This window comes from Lacerta agilis, chromosome 2 (assembly GCF_009819535.1).
Source record: "Lacerta agilis isolate rLacAgi1 chromosome 2, rLacAgi1.pri, whole genome shotgun sequence".
Taxonomy (NCBI): Eukaryota; Metazoa; Chordata; class Lepidosauria; order Squamata; family Lacertidae; genus Lacerta; species Lacerta agilis.
In genome coordinates this window covers 11,666,099-11,684,046 of record NC_046313.1, presented here as the reverse complement: position 1 = coordinate 11,684,046, position 17,948 = coordinate 11,666,099, and the positions used below count along the sequence as shown (strand labels likewise).

At 46.4% G+C, this 17,948-nt stretch overlaps 3 protein-coding genes across 4 annotated transcripts in view; 1 reads left to right on the top strand and 2 right to left on the bottom strand.

Annotated features, from left to right (window-relative positions):
* ESPL1 (extra spindle pole bodies like 1, separase) overlaps window positions 1-1,853 on the bottom strand; it is a 39,586-nt gene extending 37,733 nt beyond the window's left edge. The window contains exons 1-2 of the mRNA XM_033138596.1: window positions 1,780-1,853; window positions 596-684 (exon numbers count right to left, since the gene is read on the bottom strand). Coding sequence (XP_032994487.1) covers window positions 596-684; window positions 1,780-1,792 — 102 coding nt within the window. The 5' untranslated portion in view covers window positions 1,793-1,853. The remainder of the gene's footprint in view (window positions 1-595; window positions 685-1,779) is intronic.
* Window positions 1,854-3,336: 1,483 nt separating this feature from the next.
* LOC117042885 (pseudouridine-5'-phosphatase-like) lies at window positions 3,337-4,147 on the top strand. Its single transcript, XM_033142527.1, has one exon. It carries the CDS (start codon window positions 3,394-3,396, stop codon window positions 4,087-4,089), a length of 696 nt encoding a protein of 231 aa, XP_032998418.1. The 5' UTR covers window positions 3,337-3,393; the 3' UTR covers window positions 4,090-4,147.
* Window positions 4,148-10,996: 6,849 nt separating this feature from the next.
* On the bottom strand, window positions 10,997-17,648 carry MFSD5 (major facilitator superfamily domain containing 5). Of its 2 annotated transcripts, none has more exons than XM_033138594.1 (2): window positions 17,550-17,648; window positions 10,997-12,911 (listed from the first exon to the last, which is right to left on the bottom strand). In XM_033138594.1, exon 2 carries the CDS (start codon window positions 12,855-12,857, stop codon window positions 11,499-11,501), a length of 1,359 nt encoding a protein of 452 aa, XP_032994485.1. In that variant the 5' UTR covers window positions 12,858-12,911; window positions 17,550-17,648; the 3' UTR covers window positions 10,997-11,498. The 2 variants fall into 2 exon arrangements, with proteins under 2 accessions (XP_032994485.1, XP_032994486.1); XM_033138595.1 differs by lacking the exon at window positions 17,550-17,648 and adding an exon at window positions 15,168-15,190.
* Between the last annotated feature and the right edge of the window lie 300 nt (window positions 17,649-17,948).

The following is a 17,948-nucleotide window of genomic DNA, read 5'->3' as shown; positions in this document are numbered from 1 at the left end:
CTGAAATTGAGAGGAGACTTTTAATATCATTGTTAGAGCATCTCACCATTTTTAAAGGTTTACTAAGCCCCTTGTGGAGGCAATGTATCTACGTGTACCAAGAATAGGGAACTCTGTGGCCCTCCAGATGTTCCTGAACTTCAACCACCATTAGTCCCAATCAGCATGGTCAGGGATGATGGGAGCTGGAGTCCCACAACAACATATGGATGGCCACAGGTTGGTTCTCCATCACTGATTTATACAACAGAAAAACATGCATCCAGAGTCCCATTTGGGCATTGTGAGAGTTGGCATTTCTTCTCCCAGCACAGCCCAACGTTCAACACAGGAAGGCTGTTAGAACACCCCATGCAAGTCACCCACCAGGAATCATATCAGCTACACCAAAAACTCCCATGTCAACTTAAGTAGTGGTCAGTTACAGGTTTCCAGAAAGCTCACAAGCTATTTATCCCCCAATAACTGGTATTCATATTCACAGATATACTGACTGTGTCTAATTCTTGGGATTCCATTTACCCACCATGGCGAATAATAGCCACATAACCCTCTTTCAAAAGCCATTCCTTAAGAACACATCTAGCAGCATTACCTTCAACTCAGATAACAAAGTCAGTGTTTCTTGGGAAGTGCTGGTCCGCGCCACAAAATTCGCATCTTTGAGGAACTTCATCTCGCATCCTGCAGAAAGAATACAAATAAAATTACCAGTCCATATGCAGAGTTGAGCCAGGTCTCTCTCTCTCTCTCTCATATTTAGTCTGGTCCTATATCCCTCATCCCTACTTATCACAGTACAAAATCATTACAGTGTCACAGAATCACAGAATTGGAAGGGACCCTAGTGTGTTGGCAGCAGCTAGAAAACCATAAAATAGCAAGTCCCAACTAGACCAGGGCTGATTGAAGGCAGCCCTGCTTAGGGAAGTTTTTAATGTTTGATTGAGTTTTTCTGTTGGGAGCCACCCAGAGTGGCTGGGGAAACACAGCTAGATGGGCAGGGTATAGATTTAAAAAAATAAAAATTACTACTACTACTATTATTATTACTACAGACAAGAGCTTACTGAGCTCAAGAAAGGCTTCCAATATCTGGACTGCTACACCCCCCCCCCCTTGAGTTGCATGCCCCTGTTGCTTGCAGGCCAATTCCTCTCACTACATATGGAGCATATGAAGAGCCTAGCTGCTGGATCATTTAAAAGGGTTAATTGATAGTATTGCTAAGCCACTTTTCATTCAAATGAATCTCAAAGCAGTTTACGAAAAATAAGCAACAAATAGCAATGAATTAATAAATGACAACATGGCAGAACATAATAGAGCATCACAAACGCAGCACAACTCATATAAAGCAACTGACAAATAATTAAACAATCTACAAAACACTATTAACTAAGTTGCAATAAAGAAAACATGCTAAACCTCACAATTACATCGAAAGCAGTATTAAGTATGCTTAACAAATCAAGACGGCATTTATGGGGGGGGGGCGCCTTGAAGGGCTGAGTCTGCAGGGCACTTTTTACCCCTGCGCTTCAAGCCCGCCAGTACCTAAACCCAATGGCGTCCAGAGGGGCGTTCACACTGGCTCCCAAAAAACACCGCACAACCCTCTTCCCAGGCTGGGCTCGGACTCCGCCACCTTTCGGGATAGAAAACCGGTTCGGCTGCTCTGGGGGGGTAGGAAACATTTCTCTGCCGCTATAGAAATGACTCGGCTCGGATTCGGATTGCGCCGTGTAGACGCACCACCCACTACTCCCAGTACCTTACCCCCAGTCTTCATGCGGCCCCTAGAAGTCGGCTGGGTCCCTTCCCTAAACGGCAGCCGCGCGAGGCAAGCAAGCGGAGCCGCGCCCCGCGCGCTCCCCGTTCAAATCGGCGCCCGCGGCCAATCACCGTCGCCGCCTTGTAGCCCCGCCTTTCCCGGGAGAGTCCTTCGCGGGCTGCGCTCCCCTGTGGCGGAAATAGCGTAGCGCCTTGTGGTACAGTATTTGCTCCGGCTGCTTTGCTGCAAGAGAATTGCCTACGGAATACATTGCTGCTTTGCATAGGATCGCTTATGTTATTGCTGCGGCCAATGATGGGCTACGGCGGACGCGTCGCCCATTGATTTGAACTTACAAGAGAGGAGATTCCGACTAAACGTCGGGAAGAGCTTTCTGACAGGAAGAGCTGTTCCGACATTGGAACGGTCTGCCACTAGAGGTGGTGGGCTCTCCTTCCTTGGAGGTTTTAAAGCAGAGGTTGGCTGGATGGCTATCTGTGCATGCACACGAAAGCTCATACCAAGAAAAAACACAGTTGGTCTCTAAGGTGCTACTTAAAAGAATTTTCTATTTTGGTGATTTTGATGTGATTTATGCATCTCAGGGGGTTGAACTAGATGACACCTTGGGGCCCCTTCCAACTCTTCAGAGCTATGGTTTCCTTCCGCACGTGGAAAGGATCGGATCCTCAGCTCACCGTTCTTGCAGAAAGCTGGCGAGTGGGCTGCGCTCCGCTCCATTATCTGCAAGCCTCTTGGATGGTTTTTGCGCGGTGTTGCAGATTTTTGTTACTTTCGCGTGCATTTATTGGGAGGGGAGGACATGATGGGCGTAGCCAGGATTTTTGTTAGGGAGGACAGGCTTTTGTTTGGGGTGGGGCAGAACCTCACATTTGTATTGCTTTTGATAATTAGGGGGCAGATGCCCCCTGCCTACGCCCATGGGTGAGAAGACTTTTTTTAAACAAGGGAAATAGGACTGGACGTGCTCTTCTGGTGGACCGCCCACATCTTGCTTATGCATCCTGAGCATTTGCCATTATTTACTCAGGAGTAAGCCGCACTGATTTCAAGGCGTCTTACTCCCAAGCAAGTGTCGCAGTAAAGGGGAAAGGGCGAAGGCCAATCGACAGTGCAGGAACAATCCCCCCCAAATGTCCTGTGCATAGCCAATAGCCAAGGGAGCTGGGGGTCCAGCAGCCTGGATGTCCACAGGCTCTCCAGCCCTGCGGGGAGCCCTGCACGCGCAGGATCGTGGTGGTCGAGAGATCGAGAGCTTTTGCACCACGGGCTGCTTTGATACCGTGCCTGTGCCACCGCCAACTTCTCTGGCCGCGACTGCTGCAAACAGCCCACGGACGCCGTCAGTTTCCCTAAGTGGGGAATCAACTTCCAGAAGGAAAGTCGCGCCGGACCGTGCTTTGCGACAGTCGGAGCCAAAATAGAGTTGGGTGCTGCTGCTGCCACCTTAAAAGACGACATAGAATTGTGAATGCAGTTTGCAGAGTGAGGGTGAAATCATAGAAGCCGTCGGGGCAACGGCAGCGCCCGTGTGCAGCGGTTTTGCTCGACGGTTGTTGAGCTGCAGCTGGTCGGAGGTAGCTGTTGCTTGCGGCCCGATGGCCACCAGCTCCAAACCTCTCCAGCCCGTCACTCACGTCATTTTTGACTTGGACGGCACCCTTATAAATACCGAAACCCTTTACACCGAAGTGATGAATGATGTGTGCGGCCATTACGGAAAGCAGTTCACTTGGGAGGTGAAGTCCTCCATCATGGGCAGAAGGGAAGCAGAAGCGGTGGTGATGATTCAAAAGGCCCTGGACCTCCCCATAAGCCCGGACCAAATCATGGAAGAAAGTAAGAAGAAGAAGAAAGAGTTGTTCCCCAAATCCGTGTTTTTGCCAGGCACAGAAAAACTCATCCGCCATTTGCATCAGCACAAGATACCCATCGCTGTGGCTAGCAGCTCCATTAAAGAGTCATTTGACATGAAAACAGTACACCACCAGGCCATATTTCAATTATTTCACCATATTGTGCTGGGAGATCACCCGGAAGTGAAGGCTGGCAAGCCAGCGCCTGATATTTTTCTGGTCTGCGCAAGGAAATTTGAGCCTCCGGCCCCTCCAGAAAAGTGCCTCGTGTTTGAAGATGCGCCCAACGGGGTCAAATCAGGTATAAGTGCCGGCATGCAAGTGGTCATGGTTCCGGATGAAAAGCTGGCGAAAGAGTTAACCAAGGAAGCTACCCTGGTCCTCTCCTCCATGAGTGACTTCAAGCCAGAAATGTTTGGCTTGCCAAAATTTCAATAAGGGATGCAGTTTCATGTTGACTGTGTTAATCTTGCCATATTGGAGAAAATAGCAAACTCCTGATTTTTTAAATTATTATTTATTAAAAGGCTAATCAGCCAGTTATATTCTTCATTTCTGCCAGCTCCTTTATTGAAATACGTGAATGCTAGAGAGAAAAATGGGCCATGCATGCTATGCCCATGTTGTAAGAATATTAAGGTTTTATATATTTACAATTGTTCATTAGTGTACCAAGTAAATGTGCATTTCTATATAAGGCCAAGCGGGCCTTTGTTCTAGGTCCCTCCCCCGCTCTCCTGTGTGTGGGGAGGTCAAGACCCTGTTGCAACAGAACAATAAAGATCAAGTTTACTAGCTGCTTTGCTTCAAAATATTCTCTGGTTGGCCTCTGTTATTTACTCCTACCGATGGAGAACCTGCAAATGACTTTACAAGGGCTATTGTGTACCCCATAAGGGAGTAAGGGCAGATTTTTATTTATGACACCCCTCTTAGCAGTTGTCTTCTGAAAGTCCCATTTTTGGCAGTAGCCCCCGCCCCTCCAAATAGGTTTGACCCTGAATTGCAGAGCCACTTTGGGGAATACCAGACAGGAGTGGAAATGGGACGGGTGAATCCTTGGGTGTGAATTCAAACATTTTTCGAAGCTCGCCTTTTGTGGTGCCCTGTTTATCTTTCCACATTTTGCAATGATGTGCCTTCTGGTTTAATTTACTCGTTTTCTTATTGCATTTGTCTCACACCTTTATTAGCTCAAGTGAGCATATGTGATTCTCCCCTTCTCTAGAGATAAGTTAGGCTGAGATGGTGGACAAGGCTACAGTCAGCTATTTCTTTGCATGAACTGGGGATTTGAACCCATGCTCTGGTCTCAACTCCCACCCACTCCAAACATATAAAACTCCGCCTTCTGGATTGAAAGGGAGATGGCACAAAGTAGAAAACGTTATTGTGCCACCCAAGTCTCATTTGTCTCAAGGAGTGTTGCCCAGCTAACTCTATACATTATAAACCTGAAGGCTTGGCCTTGTTTACAGAATTACAGGTTTTTTTAAGTAATTTGTAAGTAGTACGCTGTTTAGCCATCTCTGCCTCAACTTTACATCTTTATGTTTATGAAGGACTACTCAGAATGTAACTAGAAATTTATAAATTTAAACTGAACCCTTCCTCTTGCAGCATTATTATCTTAATCTAATAATAATAATTTTATTATTTACTACACCTCACCCATCTAGCTGGGTTTCCCCAGCCACTCTGGGCGGCTTCCAGCATACATAAAACGTCAAACATTAAAACCTTCCCCGATACAGGGCTGCCTTCTGATGTCTTCTAAAAGTTGTGTAGTTCTTTATCTCCTTGGCATCTGATGGCAGGCCATTCTATGGGGTGGGTGCCACTACCGAGAAGGCCCTCTGCCTGGTTCCCTTTAACTTCACTTCTCACAGCGAGGGAACTGCCAGAAAGCACTCAGAGCTGGGTCTCAGTGTCCGGGCTAAATTATGGGGGTAAATTAGATGGCCCTTATTGTTAGAAAAGTAAATACTGCACTGGGACATGGCGGTAGCTACTGGGTGGTTTGGTATTACAGGGATCCTGCAGCGAGATAAAATAGCTCATTGGATGAGGAGCAGGTCCCACAGAAAACCCTTTCTCCATCCACAAACTTGTCCCTACGCATCCTTTTACTTGGTATAACATCCCTGCCAATAACCATTATTTTTTGGCATTTCTCCCACCAGTGCCAAAAAAAGCAACTTGCAGGAGTACTGCAAAATTACCTTTAGAGACACCTTTTACAGCACACAATTTACAGGCTAGAAGTAGAGTTGCCACGTAATTCTTTCACAGGAATGGTGGCATTTATGGGTGATTATTATTATTATTACATAGAGACTTCTATACCTTATGTGGAAAGACGACCAGCCCTATTAGGCAGATTGAGACAGCTGCCACAGGCCACACTGACTTTGGGTGTTACGAAAGGACAGGAAATGATTATTTTTACTCCCAGGAAGAGAAGAGGAGGCACTTGGGGAGTTTTCTGCCTAAAGTGTTAAAAGTCATGAGGTTGTCCTTGGGCGCTGTGAACACGATACCTAGTTTCGATCCCCAGCATCGATCCCCAGGGCTGGGAAAAGACCCCTTGCCTGAAGTGCCACCATCAGTCTGTGTGGACAATACTGAGCTAAATGAACCAGTTGTCTAAGTAATAAGGCACTTTTCTGTGTTGGAATATCTACAAGGGCAGATTGACACCATACGTTTAAAGCACACTCAGCACACAAGACTTACCCCACGGGGAATCCTTGGAACTGTAGTTCCCCCCCCCACAGAACTGCAACTCCCAGCGCCCCCAAACTACAATTCCCAGGATTCTTTGCGGGAAGGTCATGAGATTTGAATGTGTGTTGAATGTCCTTCAAATTAATGTGTTGGATCTGCTCCCCAAGAGAGCTTCCTAACTTCCAGCACAGACAGAGGGGGAACTAAGGCTTGTTGCCTCTGTAAAATCTGTAGCATATAAAGTGCACTGGAAGAACTGTATATGCAAGAGAAATAATTTGGGGGTGAGGGTGTATTAATGCTGTTAACGGAGAGACTAAGGGTACTTTTGCACCTGAAGCAAAACCTCAAACTGACACCTTCCCTTTAACAAGTGCTCACAACTGGAGATTGATAGCAGGAAAATGGCACACCCAATAGAATCAGCTGCCTAAAGCAACTACTCAATATTACTTTTATATTTTTGTATTTATTAGATTCATATACCGCCCTTCATCATAAGATCTCAGGGTCACATTGAAAGTACGAAGGGCCACCTGGAAGGTTCTGCATCATTTCACCTTCTAGGGAGAACCACAAACACATAAGCTCCTTTCATACGCACCACAAATGCACAATATAATTATGCACCAGCATGCGAGCATTTCTCTCATTCTGCATTTGAGATAGCCCAGCACAATTTTCAATGTGGGGTGGCAAATGTACGGGTGTGACGAATCCTCCAAAAACAAGTACCACCTGCACTAAGTTAGGCTGATAATTCTGGGCTGGAAGTGGGAGCGGTCCAACAGGTTTGTCAAGTATGACTGCTCTTGCAACCCTCTCTGTACGCATAATGATGTTAATTGGGCAGGGGTACTGCAAAGACAGGCAGCAGCAGAAGTTGCCAGCAAGTATCTGCAGACATAATCCTGCACGTTCCAGGCCCTGGAGACTCGGATGGAGATGGAGGCAACCCATTTCCAAGGGGACAAAATGATATTTCTTCCTCATCCCCATGAGAGATCCTGTTCCGTTATTCTTTGCATACCGCTAGGCATTAATGACCCTGTTTTAGGCTTATATATTGCTAATTGCCTCCACCTAAGGTAAGAATCATCTCCAGGCAACCAGACAGATCTTTAACATGAAAGGGTTTGGATAGTGGTTTTTGTTTTCCCCCTACTCTTTTGTTACCACCAATCTACCACAAATTAGTAACAGGTACAATTGGGCCCACCTGTTGGAGATTTCAAACATCTAAAAGCTCAAGTTTGTTTCCGCAGACCTATTTGGATATTTGAGAGTGTTATGCTGCCCATTTGGTGACTTGCTGTTTCAAACAATGGATTTTAAAGGTGTTTCTTGTGTTCTGATTTATATCTGCATTCTGTTGTACCCAGATTTTATAATTTTTGTAAACTGCCCAGGGATTTTTGCCAAAAAGGTTTGGTGGCTATCTGTATTTTCTGAACTAGTAATGTGAGATTTGTGGGCCATTAACTTCTGTGGCCTTATTTGCAAGATTGCTCTGCTCACAAACCCAGCAGTAGGCTGAATAGAGAGTTGGGAGTGGGAGAATGATTATAGAACTGAAAGTTATAGAACCGTAGTTGGAAGGAAGCATGAGGATCATCTAATCCAACCTCCTGCAATGCAGGAATCTTTTGACCAACGTGGGGCTAATATCATTCCAAGATGCAACCTGCCTAGAAACACATCTTGCAGACTGTTGTAACCCAGACAAGAGGTTCAAAGCCTTCTGAAGGGTCCTGAATGGGGTGGGGCGTGCTCATGGATTCCCATACCCTTCTGCCATAACTCTAGGCAGCATCATACTACTGAAATGGTTATCATTTGGCAACATGTACATGGTACGTTTCCATCACATTCTGATGTGGCAAAAAGTGATAAATCGTCCAGAGATCTACCAGGAGAAGAACATCCTCCTTCTGCCCGCCTGGGTACAAAAGCAGGAGGGGAATTCAAGGCTTACACGGTAATCACAAATTAGCAAGATAAATTCTTCAGTAACAAGTAGAACTGTCAGCCCGTGAAAAAGATCAATTAAATCTCCACATAACTGCAATATTCTGTTGAAAGCAAGCATGAGTGGTTTTCTTTAGGTGACACATCTGCATGGCAGAGCAGGCACCCTTTTACGAAGAGCATTTGCTCCTGTGGAAGAGAGGATGCCTTTTCTGAAATGTTCCCGACGCCTGTGGTTTTTATAATTTATTTACTTTAGAAAGCTGCAGTAATCTGCACCGTAAATCGGAGCTAGCGTTGAAAACAAGATTTTATCGATTAATCAATGACATGTTGCAACGACACTTGCATTGTGTAAGGGAATGAGTCACTCACGGAGGATAGATTTTAAACCAGGGGTGGGTAAACCTGTAGTCCTCCAGATGTTGTTGTACAACAAAGGACATCATTCTTGCCACTTGCTATGCTGGCTTGGGGCTGAAGGGAGTTGGGAGTCTGGTTATCCAGCCCTGATTTAAGCAAAGAAGACTGATCACCGAAGAATTGATGCTTTTGAATTAGGGTGCTAGAGGAGACTCTTGAGAGTCCCATGGACTGCAAAAAGATCAAACTTATCCATTCTTAAAGAAATCAGCCCTGAGTGCTCACTGGAAGGACAGATCCTGAAATTGAGACTCCAGTACTTTGGCCACCTCATGAGAAGAGAAGACTCCCTAGGAAAGACCCTGATGTTGGGAAAGATGGAGGGCACAAGGAGAAGGGGACGACAGAGGATGAGATGGTTGGACAGTGTTCTCGAAGCGACTAGCATGAGTTTGGCCAAACTGCGGGAGGCAGTGAAAGATAGGCGTGCCTGGCATGCTCTGGTCCATGGGGTAACGAAGAGTCGGACACGACTGAACAACAACAATTATTAAATTAGGCTTCCTCAACCTCAGCCCTCCAGATGTTTTGAGACTACAATTCCCATCATCCCTGACTGGTCCTGCTAGCTAGGGTTCATGGGAGTTGTAGGCCAAAAACACCTGGAGGGCCGAGGTTGAGGAAGCCTGCTCTAAATGGAAGCTTTGTGTCAAGAGGCAGACTGCCTCGTGAGTATCAGGTGCATCAGAGAAAACAGGAGTTTTCTGCCCAGCCATTGCTGGGAACAGAATTCTCGACCACATGAACCTTTGGTCTATGATTCTAAACCAGGAGTGTGGAAAAAGAATGCTACTGGCTGCAAGTCCTACCTGCGATCATCATCTGAGGCTGTTCTTTGTGTGCCTCCTCCACGAGAAATCCAGAGGGTGGCAACATGAGAACGGGCCCTTTCTGCAGGGGGTCCCCGTTTGTGGAATGCTCTCCCTAAGGCGGTTCACGTTCCTCTTCAACCAGGCCATGGGCTGAGTAACATTCTACGCCATTTTAAATGTGTTTGTAGGAGTAAATGGGAGGTTATGCATTTGTTTTGTTTGCTCTTATGTACTTTGTGTTTTTGTCTTTTTTTTGCTGTGAACCTGAGATCTTTGGATGAAGGGTGGTATGCAAATTTAATAAGAAAATAAACAATAAAATAATACCTGCACTTTACCTGCTGTAAAGTGTCTCATAATGGTCATTAACAACTCTTACCACACCTCCACCTTTTTTTAGTCTGAGCCTCCGTTATTATGAAAACATTTTCATGATATCTTTCCAAGTGTCCAGAGTGGCTGACATCCAAAGACTCAGCAGATGCTCATATTAATTTGTTACTCTCTGTAAACAGGATGAAAAACTTGAAACAAAAGCAAAAAGGTAGTAATCAGAAATTATTTTTCATTACCGTGCAGTCAAACAATGCCCAACTGCAGAAAAAAGTAAAACACTCCCAAGAAAGACTTGCAAAAGATCCTGACACCACATAAGGAATTCAAAATATTCCAGCTGCTAAACCAGGGATGGGGAACCTGTGGCTCTTCAGGTGTGAGTTTTCCTTCTGCCAGCAGCCCCCTTCCCAATGTCCCTTCAATAAACTCTCAATGCCTTCTCTGAGGCACGAGAAGACCCTGTGAGATATGAGAAGTAAAAACTGACTGCCTCTATTGCTTTGTGCCTCTGCTGGTCTTGGCCAAGGCTGAAAGCACCTTCATATCAGCCTGGATAAGCTCATTTGGTTAGAGCACGGTGCTGATAATGCCAAGGTTGCAAGTTCGATTCCCGTATGGGATAGCTACGTATTCCTGCATTGCAGGAGGTTGAACTAGATGCTTCTCAGGGTCCCTTCCAATTCTACAATTCTATGATTTCTGTCTCCGCCTCAAGACATGTGCTAAAGGACATACCTTTCATATTCTTTCTCTTGATAACAGAAGTTGTGCTTCCTGTTATGGATCAAATTACGTGGAAAACCTTTCAGGTTCTCCTTTCCGCCCGTCCTCTAGAAATGTTGCAACTCTAAAATCAGTTATGTAGTAGGAAGGGAGAAGTTTGAGCAATACAGGGTCTTCATTCGTGTGCATGAAGGGTTTGCCCTCTCCCTTCCCTCCTACATTAGCACAGCCAATGGTCAGGAATGATGGGAACTGTAGTTAGAACATGTGAAGAGCCACCGATACTCAATCCTGGGCCTGAACTATGAAGGCCTCATCATATACTCCCCCCCCCCCCCCAATTAACACTGAGAAGAGAAGCTTTATGTATTTTATTCTTTTCCAAAAGCAGAGGGTTGACAACATGGAATTTGGCTGACGTTTTGAACAAGTTCAATACTGATAATGGTCAGTCTATCAACCTCACTGCTCACTTAAAAAAAATAAAATAGAGGGCTGTGTCTTTTTCACCCATTACTTTCCACAATCTATCCAGGATGAAGTGGCAGGAAGCACTCCCCACACCCTCACACACACAAATTTTGGTAGCAGAAGTCAAGATGCCTCGGGAATCAAAAACTCCACGGTGCAGAAAAGAAAGCTATGCTTGCCATAGATCAAGTCCGATAGGGATCAATCCTTATTGAAAAAGGCATAGAAAAGATTATCCCATGTGGGGGGAAAGGATACACAAGACTCAGAAGAGATTCTTGTGTTCTCTCTGCGGAGTCCTTGCCTATATACAGTACCAGCACTGTGATGTGCAACAGATGACTGGCCAACTCCAGAGCATCTTCCCCCAAGAAATAGCATCACATATCAGAGCTCAGGAGAAGAGACCTCACTTTGACCAGGCGGACTGGGCAACCTGAGCTCTGCGTTGTTACGGACCACCGTGAAGAGGCTCACGACGGCCAGGAGGGCCATCACCATCATGACAGAGCAGATGGTGAACATGTTCCTGGTGCCTGTCTTGTAGTCGCTGTCATGGAGGATCAGCAGGCCGAGGCAGGCCAGCAGGTTGAGCGGGACGCGGAACCAGTGCATGACACCTGCCTGGTCCTTCTCAGGGATCACCTTCTGCCGCAGAAAACCCATAGAAGGGAAGTAGAGGCCGCAAGACAGCTCAATGAGAAGGAAGGCCAAGAAGGACTCGGAAGGGTTCTCCTGCCCAGGGTTGGTAGAGAAAGTCAGCATGAAGAGGGAAAAGAAAACCATCAGGACCGAGAGGGAAAGGATGTGCATGGGCTGCAGGTGGTATTTCTTGGAGGTTGCGACGCAGTAGAGCGATGAGCCTGCCATGCTGGCCGCCATGAAGCTAGAGAAGACTATGCCCAGGGGTGGGTTGTGGGGATCCAGGACGGGAGTCCAAAGGAAGATGAAGATGTAGATGACACTCTCAAACAAAGCCTGGATGGTACCCAAAAGCAAGACCCGGCGGTCTGAGAGGAGGCACTTCAAGCCATCAGTGCAAGTCCTGGAGAGAGCCCTCTTCTTGCCGTAATTTTCGTCCCAGTTCTTCATCGCCAAGACACCCGCCAGCATGAGAAAGGGGATGGAGACCATGAAGGGGGCCACCGGGCCCAGCCCCAGCCATTCGGCAAAGACGTTGGCGACCACGCCGGCTCCAATAGCAATGATGCCATTCCAAAAAGCCGCCTTGGAGAAGGTAGCGGGGATCCACTCGGCTGGGAAGTCGTGGCGTTCCACGTGCTCGTGGACATACCATGCCTCAAAGGCAGAGAAGAGCAGGGCAGTGGACAGCCCCCCTAATATCCTTCCCACAATGAGCACAAAATAATCCCAGGAGAGCTTTGTGAGGCAGCAGACGGAGTAAGTCAAGGAGAAGAGGATGCAGGATTTCTTACGGCCCAGGCGGTCAACCAAGGAACTGGAGACCAGCCCAAACAGCACGCTGGAGGCAAAGCCGCAGACATAGATGATGGTGATCTGAGCCTCCAAAAAGTGGTAGTGCTGGTACAGTTTATAGAGGTAAGGTCCTTGCAGCCAATCAGCGGCAAGGGCCAAGAAATAGACCTGGTAATAGTCTAGCTGGAACCGCAGGAAGGCTGGGTTGGAGCAAGACCTGCCGGTGATCTTGGAACGACAGGCAGAGAACTCCAAGCCAATGCATATCAGCAGGAGGAAGGCAAAAGCAACATAGGCAGTGACCAGCATGGTGTTCTAAATCATCATGTGCAGCACATCTCCCGATATCTGCTCCCAACACACCTGAAAGAGAAGAACGCAAGAGATACGGATGTGACAATTTGCATTAGGCAGCTTTGCAGCAAGACTTGGAGGTGGGCAGAGCAGAGTTTATCTTTGGTGCATTTACACTCCTGAAAAAGCTTGGCACAAACTGTATGTACTCGGTGCACACTTTTGTGCAGTCTTAACATTCTCACCCCCCCCCCCCCCGCACACTAAAGATGACACCCCACCCCACGCCTTGCACAGATAAATCCTCTAAGCTCACCATTATGTTGGAAAGGCTGTGAAGAACGAGGTTCCTATATTCCTGTATGGTGGGAGTGCACTGTGGTCCCTGCCTTTTGGGGGAAAGTTTTTAATCTGACCTCCAAAATCACTAAACAATCTATCCCTCCTAATTTGGCACTTGCCTTATTATTATTAGATTTGACCCCAAATTCTATCCTTAAATCTAAATAATTAATTTCCTTCCTGTTCACAGCAGCTAGTTTAGTTATTGCCCAACAATGGAAGGAAACTTCTAATATACCAACAGAGGCTTGGGTTAATAACATCTGGAGCAGTGCTCTATCAAAATCCCTCACATACCATCGGTGACTAATCAAAGGCATCTCCGAAAAAGATACCTTTGACACAATCTGGTCTCCCTTTTTCTCTTTTCTTGAAGAAGAACAGGATATTTTAATGCCACCATCATCACAGAGGTGTCTGTGGAGGGGGTATATTGATTGAAAATATATTGTATTTTAACTGTATTGTAACTTTTGAATATAGGTTTTTAAATGAATGATGACACCCCAAAACTTTGAACACATTTCGAAACCATGAGTACATTAAGTGAACAATTTATTGTCTGGCCATCTGCAACAAATGGGAGTCACCTCCAGGTAACCAAGAAGAAAGTTTTGTGTAAACTAGAAGAGGATCAACTTCTCCTTTCATGCTACTAATATTTACAATACACTGCTAAATGAGCCTTCCATTCATAAGCAATATGGCTCCAAGTACCAAAATGCTGGCTATACACAACAAAAGACCGATCATCTTCAGGCATTTGTTAAGTGTCCTAGAGCAATGCTTCTCAACTGTTTTCTAACCCATGTTCCATCTTTGCAATTACAGAAATCCCACACCTCCCCTCTTATTTTAATTGCATTTTTAAATGGACGGAAATTGCACAAACTTGATTATTATTATTTTACTCATATTGTACATATTCTTTGGGAACACTCAGGTCCCACCCACCTGCCCAATATATTCATATGCTTCACCGGTGGAAAAACACTGTTCAAGAGGGACTCTAGGAGAGTAGTGGAATAGGTGAACCTCTGGTCTGGGCAAACCTTATGTTCACAAGCTACACAGTGGTATTTCGGAGCATACAACATGGTGTGCGTATAACAACGGGGCTAGCTTCCATGTGTACTTTAGCTTATCTTTCAATTTCATCTTGTAGTTTTTAAAGTTGGCACAAACTAGAATAGCAAATGAGACGGAGTGCAAAAACAGAAGCATATGGAGATTAGTGGCAAAAAGGAGTTAAGGAACCTAATGTTCCCTAACCTAACCAGGGATGTGGGTGACGCTGTGGTCTATACCACTTAGCCTCTTGGGCTTGCCGATCAGAAGGTTGGCGGTTCGAATCCCCATGACGGGGTGAGCTCCTGTTGCTCTGTCCCTGCTCCTGCCAACCTAGCAGTTCAAAAGCACGCCAGTGCAAGTAGATATATACCGGTAGGTACCATTGCAGCGGGAAGGTAAATGGCATTTCCGTGCGCTCTGGTTTCCATCACGGTGTTCTGTTGTGCAAGAAGTGGTTTAGTCATGCTGACCCGGAAAGCTGTCTGTGGACAAACGCTGGCTCCCTCGCCCTGAAAGCCATATGAGCTCCGCAACTCCATAGTCACCTTTGACTGGACTTAACCATCCAGGGGTCCTTTACCTTTTACCTAACCTCAGGATTTTCCTGGACTTCTAACTGGCATCACTCCCAGCCAGCATGGTCAGAGATGAAGTATCAAACAATATCTGGAGGGCCGCAGACTCTCCACCCCGAGGAAAGGGGAATGGGGAGCAATGCTGGGCATTCAAGTGAGAAGGGAAGAGATAGCTTTGTTCTACTGATAAAGTCAAATTACTTTAACATTTCCCCCCACCACCATGAGAAATACAATCCATGCCTCCCCCCACCCCCACATGTTGAGACTTTTCATGATGCCCAATTACTTTCCGCATACCAGAGTCAAAGAAGAGACAGAAATAATGCATACTGACCTTGATCAGCGTCCCACACTACATGCAAAGTAAGACCGGCTGAAATGCTCTCTGCTGCCTGAAACATAACTTCATTTTTAAAAAACTGAACCCTAACTTTTGGGAACTGCAAGGAAGTGATTGCTCCAGAGTCCAAAGACTTAAGTGTAAAGCAGCCCTCTCAGTAGCTCAGATAAACTACTGTGTAAATACTGGGACAGCGAGAGCCAAAGGGATTGGCTCCAAAGGGAGATATGGGAGGGGCAGCAAGAAAAGGCAAAGCTAGCAAGGAGACCCCTGAGGAACTATCTTGTACCTCCTCAAAGCTAAGAAAGAGAAACTGAGTGAGCCTGAGGTTACTAGAGGCTGCTACAGCCAAGTATTCCTCATGTTGTTTCAAATGCTTCCCATATGAGCAGTGAAAAACGAGCTCAACCAGCTAAACTAGCCATCTCCTCCACCAGAGATCTTGGGAGCAATCAAGAGCAAAAACAAAACTGTCTCCCAAGGACTCCTTTGCAGCTTATCATTAAAATGTCTGTAATACCTCTATAGCCAGGAGGCAGAAGCCACTAAAAATATCTGAGAGTGTAATATTATTGCGGCAATCCTGAATTACAACTTTCCTACAACTCGGCTATGGAGCTTTTAGCTCTCATGTTAACCCGATAAAGATCAACACCCACACCTTACCTCTATGCAAATATTAACAATGAAAACCAGAAAGAGCAGTTTAAACTCAGTACTTCAGAAAGCAATTGTAAATACATATTGTTTCCTCACAGACCCCTAATGTTTTGCCTCCATGACCTTCCATTGTATAACTAATTATCACTGATCCCTAAAAATGTGAATCTCTCTATTTACTGGTCAAACACCTGTCCTATGCAGGTTTTCAATTTATGCTCAACTCTTCACCGGATTCATGACATCATATTCATCTCCAGTGCCTGTAGGAGATTATCTTTAGAACAGAACAGCCACCTGCTTCACAATAGTATTAGGAGAATAGAGGAACTAAGAGTATTTTATTTCCCCAGGCTTTAAAGGAGCAGCACAGTTTATATCTAAACAAAGCATGAATGGGTTTGTTTGGCTTTTGCAATCAGATTTAGGAAAGCGTGGAAGTCTGGCAACCTAAAATCAGTGCTTGTTTTAAGGGAGAACTCACCGGAACTCAGCTCTAGCACCTCTCAGGTGGGTTCCGGCACCTCTCAGGTGAGTTCTGGCAGCTCTCAGGTGGGTGCCATTGCCATTCTAAGAGAAAGAGGGAGGTGTTCATGGTGAGTTATTTGTTTTTTAACTGTGATTTATTAACTCAAAAGTATTAGTTACAGAAAATATACTGTACTAACAATGCAATCCTGTGCACCCAGAGTGGCTGGGCCAACCCAGTCAGATAGGCATGGTATAATAATAAAATTATTATTATTACTGGGAAGTATGTCCTATCGAATTCAATGGGGCTTACTCACAGGAGGCAAGTGTGCACCCTAAGTAAATTAAGGCAGGCAATGCCAACACGGTGTCCTCAAAACAATTCGTGTGTACAGATTTAGGTTAAGCTATTAGCTCCCAAGCCGCAGCAGCTCAGCAACAGAAGACACTTTGGCAAAGCCTGAGAGGGGGGCAGGTTTCGATACACCTCCTCCCCATAGCCCAAATCCCTACACACACATCGCGGCATGGCGCTTCTGAGGTGAAACAGAGAAAAGTTCTCTCCACACCACCACCCAGGGGAGATGGTTGCATGCAGAGCTAGGGTTGCCACCTGTCCTGTATAATTCAGGATTGTCCCATATTTCAATGCAAAATGCTACGTCCTGTATTTCAGGTCTTTTCTCTCTTTCTATCCATGTCAGCCTGGATAGCTCAGTTGGTAAGAGTGAAGTGCTGATAATAACGCCAAGGCTGCAGGTTCCATCCCCGTATGGGACAGCTGCATATTCCTGCACTGCAGCGGGTTGGACTGGATGTTCTCCGGGTCCCTTCCGACTACATGATTCTCTCTCTCTCTCTCTGCCAAGTTAGGGAACCTCTGCAAAGGCAGGTGTGTGAAACGTCATGTAGCGGAGTCAAGCATAGGCAGATTTACAAATTCATGTTGTGTGTGTGTGTGTGGTAAGATTGTAATAGATTGGGGGGGGGGATTAAATCGCACCCCACCATCCCTGTACAGTATTTTCCCCAAAACAAAGGTGGCAGCCCTAATGCACCCGCATTTCCAGAGTGGGAAGGGGAGGAAGCAACATGCCCTTCCCCGACCCCCGCTTCTTGCCCCGCGAACGAAGTCGCCTCTCCCGCTCAGCCCTCTTCGCTTCCGACCCTTTGGCCGCGAGGGGGGGCGTTCTCCTTCCCCAGCCGCCCCACCGGACTCCCCCCTCGGCCCTTCCCTTTACCAACCTGCCTAGGTCTCTCTCCGGCTCCCTTCCCCTCAGCCCCGTCCTCTCCGCCGGGGGGAGCTCACGCTGCATGCCCGACGCCTCGCTTCCGCTTCCGGAGTTGCCGTGCTGCCTGTCACGTGTCCCGAGGCCGCAGGCAGCGCGTTCGGCCTGCTGCGAGGCTGCCCCCTGGAGGCGAGAGCAGCGAATGCAGGCTGCTTGCCGCGCAAACTTTTTTGGCGCCCGGTCCGATCTGCTTTTTATTTGATACAAATTTAATTTAATTGAACGGCAACAATAATAATTTATTTTGCGTCTCTTGCAGGAGGAGGATTTAATTTTTATGCCGCTCCACCACGTATTAAAAAAGTACCTCTAAGGCTAAGCGGTGTACAGAAAACTGAAGCAGTGGCGGACAACT

Excerpts from the sequence above, each read along its gene's own strand:
- LOC117042885 (XM_033142527.1), top strand. The coding sequence starts at position 3,394 with ATGGCCACCAGCTCCAAACCTCTCCAGCCCGTCACTCACGTCATTTTT.
- MFSD5 (XM_033138594.1), bottom strand. The coding sequence starts at position 12,857 with ATGCTGGTCACTGCCTATGTTGCTTTTGCCTTCCTCCTGCTGATATGC.